The following is an 8,957-nucleotide window of genomic DNA, read 5'->3' on the forward strand; positions in this document are numbered from 1 at the left end:
GCTTTAAAACTGCAAAAGGCCTCTGTTTCTTCACAAGTTATTTACAGAGCAGATGTCTTTCCTGAAACAAAACAAAACGTCTGCCTTTGATTTCCATTATTTGAAATATGGCGTTATGTACTTTCTCAGCTCTAATATTTAGTTGCGTCATTATTCCACAACTAGACACATGAAACACACTTTAAGCCTAAAGGTAAATAGATTCGAGAACATGAAATGCGGAAAATTTTGTTCTGACGACATTGTGTGTTGATTTCTGAATGAATGATTTCTGTGGTGCTCTCTGTGAAACTTTGTCACTATCAGTGTAAATTTCATTCTCACACATCACACCCATCACTAGATAGCGGATGCTGTGCTCTTTTTTTTCAATAATAATTAATCAGTTCATCAAGACAACAGGAAGAAGCCATATAAATACACTAAAAAAATCAAACGTTTGTTCACACAACTGTCTTATCGAATGATTTGCCACTTAGTTTAAGCCACATGTGACTTGAGAAGCAAAGCCACAAGCTGAGCTGAAGTCCAACCGCCATGGTGAGTGTGGCCTATTTACAAAGTGTATCTTAAATCACCAGAGCAAGTAAACGAAAGGAAAGTTGTAAGATAATGTCATAAATCAAATATAAGTATTTTTCGTCTAAATTATACACATACACGTATAACTAGTTAAATGCAATAGGGTTTTATTTTTAAGAACTTCAAACACACAGCAAGTTAAAGGTATATAATTTGATTAACCCATACAAAAACGGAAGTGTAAAAACTGTATATTTTGGCCTTATGTATGGGTTCTGTAATTTCCAGGCAGGCAACAAAAAGAGACACGAGGACATCAAACAAACAAGATATCAATTAGTGATCTTCCGAGGACTGGTCTGGTGACTAGTCCCACCCCCTCCCGTTTCCAGTCTTTTACTGGCGTAAATAACTGCGGCCTTCCAGGCCTATTACTCCATATTTACCCCAAACAGACACGAGAGTGGTGTCAATCTTCTCATCTGACTCTCGGGAAGAGAGCAAGAGGGGTTTATTTACCTAGAAAAAAATCCTTCAGCTTAAAATGCTCTTCTCCGTTCACTTGAATTTACCAAGCTAACCTTTTACAGTCAAGGCTGACATCATTTTAAGTTAAGGGAAGAAATAAACATATTTCTTGTCTCTTCCTTTCATCTCTCTGGCCTACAGGCTGCTGTATGCAGTCAGCGTGGCCGCCCAGGGTGAAGTCTGTAGTAACTCAGCAGAGGAATGTAGGTTAGAGAGCTCTCATTAGATATTCAGTGGACTAATGCTCCGTCTACGGGCAGAGTTGGCACAGCTCAACCCCACTGGATTAGACTGACTGAGATTTGAGATGTTCTCTTTTGGATGTTTTTTGGAAAATAAGGAAGAGATTGAGCATTTCTTGTTCAGCTGTACAACCCTTCCTGGAGCCATTCCAACTCAATCACTCTAACCTGCAGACACCCGTATTTTTTAACTAATGGTGAAAAAAAAAAGTAATGATGCAACGCAATCTTCCCCCTCTGGAAGCTTGTTTGATTGATGGACAACCCTTGAACATGACTGAGATTATGCAGCTCGGCTTGGATGTACTGTACATATTTGCAGGCAGCACCTCCCCTGTGGGATTATCAGCAGCCAGATTAACTGGAAGCTTCTTTAGAACACAACACTCTGAACTGAAAGAAAAGAGTCTGTGTGGGAAACTGCACGCAAAGCTCAATATGCAATCCCTCACACCAATGACCCCTGTATATTCTCTGCAGGAAAGTGAATTAAAATGTTTAATCATGCATAATATGCTTGACTAAAGTACTTTTTATATACCTTTTGCCTGGAGAATTCAAATATGTATACCTGGAGTTTTAAAACCACATATCTATCATGCCTTAATTGGTAGACAAAGTTGATTTTCTCTTAAAAGCGCAAACAAACGCGCAAATAAGTTTAACATTAATCAAATTATTATGATCATTAAATATCAGATTTATACTAAATGAAATGTTAAGGAAAGGTTTAGTGAAAAATATCAATGGATTTGTGCTTAGCTCAGCTAGAAGAAAAGGTGTGGACATCAATTAAATTAGTACAGATTAATGCAAAGAAAATACATTTCAATAGTTCAATGGTTTGAAATAACTAATAATGTATTTCAACATGGATAACCCAGAGATGCTCCAAGGCAAAGCTATGCACCGAATGCACTGATCTATGGAAATGTGTGAGTGTGCTTTCTGCAACAGAGTTAAATAAGGGTCCACTTAGTAGCTAGGAGGAGCGCACTACAAACCCACTGACCTGGTAACACTGTGTACACACAGCTCCCATAATAACACAGCAATAAAAAGAAGTCAACCAATCCCTTCAGAAGTGCAGCCGAAACATGCAAGACCGAGCATTGGGCGGACAAATACTGAACACTCTTAAACTCACTCACACACCTTTAGAAGGAAGGACATCACACCTCTGACTGCCTCTATATCACATGGGTCTTATTATGCTAAACTGCATGCATTCCCCATAGTATATCTGAATAGGTGATGTACAGGCAGGCACATTTATTACCATTTTACTGCAGTATACGCATACAGATTACAAATGCAGTGATGCATGTTTAATGATTTCTAGTTGTCTTTAAGCAGTTATATTTATTAAACACATACACTATGGAGAATAGTAAGTTTAACATAAGTGCAGGTTGTGCAGATTTCATTCAGATTTTACTTCACAATGAATGAATATTTATTATTAATTTAATTGCAGATGCAAACCAAGGATTTGAAGTAACATTATTAAAAAATACATATTTTGCTGTCTTTGAAGAGTTTTGTCTTACAACATTTTCTTTTGAAACACACCTTTATGGGATTTTCTTGGTGTAAGAGTTCACGCAATACAACACTGATTTGCCACTCAGTTGTTTTGCAAGTTAGAACACAGTTTTGACATTTGTGTCACTAATTTCCCCTGTTTTTTTCGAACAGCACAATCATCATCACACAGCTGTAACAGATGTCGCATGAATTTAACAAACAATGTGCTTACTCAAACTGATTTCCTTGTAAAACTGCTTGTAAAAGGTGCTAGGTGCTAGAAGTTTCAATACTTTTAACTGCAACTTGGTAAGAAGGCAGCTGAAAGAAGGAGAGCAAAAAGAACAGAACGGAGGAAATTTGACCATTGTTTAATAATATCAACATACATGATTTTTGTGTTTTTGTGATAGAAAAACAGAAAACAGAATGATGGATGTGGGTGTTACCTTTCCAAAGTCTCGAACATCGAACAGATCGAAGGCTTCAAATAAGTCACTTTTCTTCATCTCAAACACCTCACAGCAAGACATCAGGAATTTGCGGATGTTCTTCAAGCAGAGGAACTGGCAAGGGATAGAAATTATGTCAATTTAGTGTCTCCATTACGCACTAAAGAAATTTGTAAATATTTTCATTTTCTAGAATAATGTTTGGGGCAAAATATTCATTGCATTTTCTAATGAGTTGCTTCACCCAAATTACAAAAAAGACAAATACAAACAGTATAACAGCATATAGTCGTATCTTACCATGCAGAGAGTTTTAGTTTTTACACGCTATTCTTTTTCTTTTTGCTCTCAATGATAAGGTGATGCATTTCTACACATTATTTATCCAAAAGTATTATTGCTTGACAACCACCCCCTGAACCAGTTGCAAAATTAAAGGTTTCGATTACCCACATTACAACTGCACAGGTTTTGAGCCCATGGCTCAGATTTCTCAATGCTCACAGCATTTAAAAATTACAACTACACACTGCATTCTGCATTTCTTTACAGAAACATTGCCCACACAACCCAGAATAAGCTGCCAACTGTTTTTCTACTAGAAGTACTTTACTAAAGAAATAGCCCCTATGATCTGCTGAACTGTTGACCTCCTGGTCTGTGGATTATTAAGAGTAACAGTAACTGCTGCAAAACTATATGTATATAGCCTGTATGGATACCACTGAGGTAAGTTGGAAAGCCTTTTCTGACACACGAATTATGTTTTAGTTTTAGATATTTACAGTATAATAAGAGTACAGTGAATTTGAAGTCGCCTTTATAAAAGTGAAGGTGAACCATGTGCATGCACACACACACACACACACACACACACACACACACATACACACAGCAAACTGAAAATGAAAACTGGAAGTTTCGCAATGCGAAATGAAACCACCAACCATATGCTCTTTTGGTGTCACTTCCTATTAGGATCTGTGTCTTATTGGGAAGTCCAACAACTTTCAGAAAGGTAATCAACTTATGGTTAAGGGTTCGGGCTTGGATCATTTACACTAAATACACCCAGTAAACTATTAGAACAGTAAACAAGCAGTAAACAACTGTGACAGCATAATTTGCTCTTTTGCACATTATTAAGTAATGACTAAACTAGAAACTGCATATGTGATGGTTTACAGTAATAACAGAACTGTAACAAGATTCTTGAGAATAGATAGGCTCTTTTTTATCATGTCAGCTCATCGTGGAGACGCCTGTAATCACTCCACCGCCCCCTGGGGCCCTGTTTGTCTGCGGAGGAAGTGCATGAGCATGATGGCTTTGCACCACTACCAGCCTCATACTTCTGATTACAGTCACAGCTCCGGTGTATATTCACTTTCTTCACATATACTTTGAGAATAAACATAGCATCTGCAGCTTCACAGAGGAAAAAGCAAAGTGCAGGTCTTTCTTAGTACAGTACATTTAAAATGATTGTGAAGGAGGGTTTGTATAGGGTTTATTGATGGTGTCCTTAGTCCTGTTCCTGTTGTTTTAATCTACGACTAACTATTACGCTTTTATTTTGTAACATTTTACATCATTATCTTAACTGTGCTCATATATTTTGATGTTTAGCACATCAAAGCACTGATTTGTCTGATGCTGTAGTCTCTCTTGAAATATTTCGTTTTAATATTGTTGTTCTCTCACTTTCTCTATGAAATGTTTTGCATTTCCCTACAGTACGATAAAAATAGCAGTTCTGAACGCATTTTATCATAGTACACTGCACTCTTGTCCTCCAGTCCATTACCTTCATGTCCCTCATGTCGGCAGGGCACAATGAAAGGCCATTTAAAATCTGGAGCCCACTGACACACATGCCTTTCTCGACCATACTCAGATGGCCTACAGCTGCAGGCTATGGCTATCCATTGTTGTTATGCCCTGGGTTTGCTTTCACTGTCTATCAAGGAATGAGTGGATATGCAACGCTGCAGTTTATAAGAGAGCGCGTGACTGGCTAGGAAACAGCTTTTATTTATTACAAGAGCAAAGATTTTTTTAAGGCAAAATCAGTCATTTTGACTAGATGTCTCCATTTATGTATGACAGTTTGTGGATGATACAATTAAAAACTGATTCTTTGAATACAAATCTTTTTTTAGGAATCTCTCTTGGCACAGCAACAACTAAAAAAATGTATCTTTTAATCTAATCTTGCAAAAACAAACTATGTGAAGTCTAGTAACAAATTATTAAACCTACTTGCGTTAACCCTTCTTTGTGTGTGCGCGCTTCATATCATGGTTTACAAATCAGTCCCTTGACGATAATACGTTAAGATGTGACCAAAAAGTGTGGTGGAAGTCGCGTGTTTAGAGTCTGACTATACAGTTGTCATATGTATCTTACTTTTGAGAAGTCCCGATAAAGATCTAATCACCTGCCATGTTGCCTGAATGAAGCGAGTACAATTTGGTGCACAGGAAGTCTTGTTCTTAAAGTGACATATTAAAAAAGGCATGACATTATCAGTGATTATTTTGATAACCCTAAGTATACTGGAAATATATTGCTATAAACTGTAGTTCTTTTGTTTTATTACACCTACCAGTGAGATTTTCTAAAAATCTCTTCTTCAAGAGCGTTTTACTGTTCATAAGCGTAAGCAATCACAAAGTCTTTGAATGGCTAACTACATGCCTTATAAGACTTACTATGATACTTACTATGATACTCAGTGGCAAGCAAACTACAAGCTTCGGCACACATAGTAAAAGTTCCCTAACTAATGGGTGGATCAAAGCCAGGATTTTATCAGGCCTCTCCAGTGGCAGAGGGAAGAATTATGGGTAAAGAGAGGTCAAGCCATGGACAATTCCTTTGGGTTTCACAGGCATATGAGGGACATATAGCACTCCCTTGGTTAATCAAAACGAGTATCAGTTGCTTAAAAGTACACCAGACATATAGAAAGGTTTACAATAAACCAGGGTAGATTAACTATCATATTTAGAAGAAGTATGCAGATGTGTCCACATCAGACAATAATCTCCAAAATAAGTCGGTCAGAGGGCACTCGGTGGTATTATTTTCTAAACTTTTTACAGTGCTGGAAGAGATAGGGTGTGCTCTGTGTTCCCAGATTCTGTATGTGACTATAATGATGGAATAGATTGTAGGCCGGCTTTTTGTCGTAGTGGTGTGTGGTGTGTCTAATGGACCTGTTTATTTTTCTTGAAAAGCAGCTGTCACCTTGTCAACCTACTTCATGCATACAGCAGTGTTCATGAGAATAAGTGACAATGATTGGTTTCTAATAACAAAACTAATTCAACTTTACACCAGCACCTGATTGTTAATATGCAAAGTAATATTAACTGGCCTCGCCTGACATATAACACTACAGGTTTACTGATAAGACATGCTTTAAGTCCCATTAACGTATGGCTACACTCATTTGGATATCCGCTGAATTCTTTCACAGCGGTTTTGCAGGTCCTCTGCACGCATTACAACCACAACAAGTTGCTTTGGAAGCAAGAAATAATTGGTCTAGGCTACCTGTGACATCTGTGGTCTGAGATTGATCTCCTTCAGGTTGATGGTGTGAGGTTTCAAGTTGTTCAGTAGCTGGCACAGCAGCACCCCGTCCCGCAGGGTTTGCGCCAAGTCGAACACCTGCGCCGTGTCCGCAGTCACCCGGTGGTTCGCAGGCAGCACGTTGCAGCTGATCAGCCACATCGCACATTGCCTCCAGTACTCCATGTTGTCGGAGAGCGGTGAAAACAGCAGGATAATGCCAAATTGTTAAAAGAAACTTTGTCCCTATTTTAAGCCTGTGCACGGCATGGTAGCTGCGCTCACTCAGCGCCGTCCGTGAGTCTCTCCAAACTCCAGCATCGCCTCTGGAGGACAGAGAGAACTGCTGCAGCTTATGAGCGCTGCACAGCTGGGTAGGCTGCCGTGAAACCCCCGCTGTCTGTGTGAACTTCCCCTTCCTTCTTCTGACATATTTCCACAGAGGTGGTCGTAAAAAAAAAAAAAAAAGTGTAGATATATTTGAAGTAATAATCCCCTCACTTCTAAATTGGGTTGGCCGTTTCTGCAGAATTAATGAAACAATCCCTGCAGAATCTTGTCTTTAATGTTAATAATAAGGTTGAGGTGACAGGTGTTTCTCATGTCCACTACCATTCGTAAGATACGCATGCAAATGTTGACCTGATTTTGAATTTACAGCTTTTGGCAGCTTGTAAAACCTTTTATATGGTTGTTGGTTTCATTTTATTATAGACCTGCAGCTTTTTATTGTAAAAAAAAAAAATTATATTAAATATCATTAACAGCTTAATCAATAAACCACAGAAAATACAAAAGTTAGTCCAATTGGGGTTAGTGTTAATTACTTGTATTGTCTGACCAACAATCCAAAAATAGGCTATATAAAAACTACCAAATCCTCACATTTGAGAAGCTGTAACCCGCAAATATTTGACAATTTGCTTAGTAAATGACTTTATTGATCTTTAGAGTTGCTGGCAATACATGTTTTGTCATCATTCACACAGTTTAACTCTATTTGTTCTATGAGAAATGATGTGTACTGCAGAGTAATCCTTTCCCCTCAGTCTCCAACTCTCAGCTGACATTCCATGTGGATTAAAAAGCTTGACAGGTGACTATAATCTGAGTTCTCTGTGGAGTGTATGCTGGGCGGCTGTGATCTCTATGTTTCCATTTAGTTATAAGTTAAACCAGATAGAAAAGAATCAGGCGATCTAACTGAGGCAGAAGGAAGGACATCCTCCTGCCATGGGATTTACTGTAGATCGCTGTCATTAAACCCATGACATAAACACAGGAAGGAAGCTGAGGGATCCCATCTTGTTTTACCCTGAGTGAGTGAAAGAGCCAGATGTTTCCTTAGACACTGCTTAGACTCATACATTTCAACTCATATAAGTATTTCAAGCAGGAAAGCTTGCTCTCTTGATTAGTTAAATGCAAAACATCGCTATAATATAATGCAAGTACTCATCCGATAGCACATATCCGATACTGTCTATAGTATTAAATATTTTCCCTGAAAATAAAATGGGAAGAACAACCCATATCCATAAATGTATAAAAAGTTGCACAAACACCATACAAAACTGACAACTAATCTAATAGCATGTGCTGTAGTTGAGGTTAGATAAGAACTGGCTAATTGGATATTATTAATAGAAGAAAGTAAAAAAGGTTGGACCAAGTTATTGTTTTGCCAGTCACAAGTTAGTCTCAAGTCTTTGCACTCAAATCAAGTCCCAAGTCTTAAACTTTCAGTTTCGAGTCGTAAACAAGTGAAAATGTGCTCTAAACCAAATGTAATACCATTTTAACAACAAAACAAACAAAAGTAAATTAACTTTGGTATATTTTTTTCCAACTGGGGCTCAGTATTGTAACAACCAGATTGAATGCTGTTGAATTGGTTCAAAGAAAGTGGATCTAGGGAATTAAGTGTCAATTTGCTGGGAAGGAATAGAGTTAACATTAGTTGATTAAGAAAAGGGAAATGAACTGATTCGTGGCACACTTTTTAAGAAACATTCTTTTTAATCTTTAGATGACTCTAGAGTAATCAAATTTGTGACTTCATCATGCATGGATCATGCATACTGGTAAGCCAGCAGCATTGTGCACA

At 37.9% G+C, this 8,957-nt stretch overlaps 1 protein-coding gene across 3 annotated transcripts in view; it reads right to left on the bottom strand.

Moving 5' to 3' along the window:
* Positions 1-7,183, bottom strand: part of LOC118335219 (guanine nucleotide exchange factor VAV3-like) — a 49,609-nt gene extending 42,426 nt beyond the window's left edge. For all 3 annotated transcript variants that reach the window (XM_035671454.1, XM_035671453.1, XM_035671452.1), the window contains exons 1-2: positions 6,833-7,183; positions 3,269-3,385 (exon numbers count right to left, since the gene is read on the bottom strand). In XM_035671454.1, the coding sequence (XP_035527347.1) occupies positions 3,269-3,385; positions 6,833-7,036 (321 nt within the window). In that variant the 5' untranslated portion in view covers positions 7,037-7,183. The remainder of the gene's footprint in view (positions 1-3,268; positions 3,386-6,832) is intronic.
* Positions 7,184-8,957: the final 1,774 nt, after the last annotated feature.

This window comes from Morone saxatilis, unplaced genomic scaffold (genome assembly GCF_004916995.1).
Source record: "Morone saxatilis isolate NCDOM2014 unplaced genomic scaffold, NCSU_SB_2.0 Contig23, whole genome shotgun sequence".
NCBI lineage: Eukaryota > Metazoa > Chordata > Actinopteri > Moronidae > Morone > Morone saxatilis.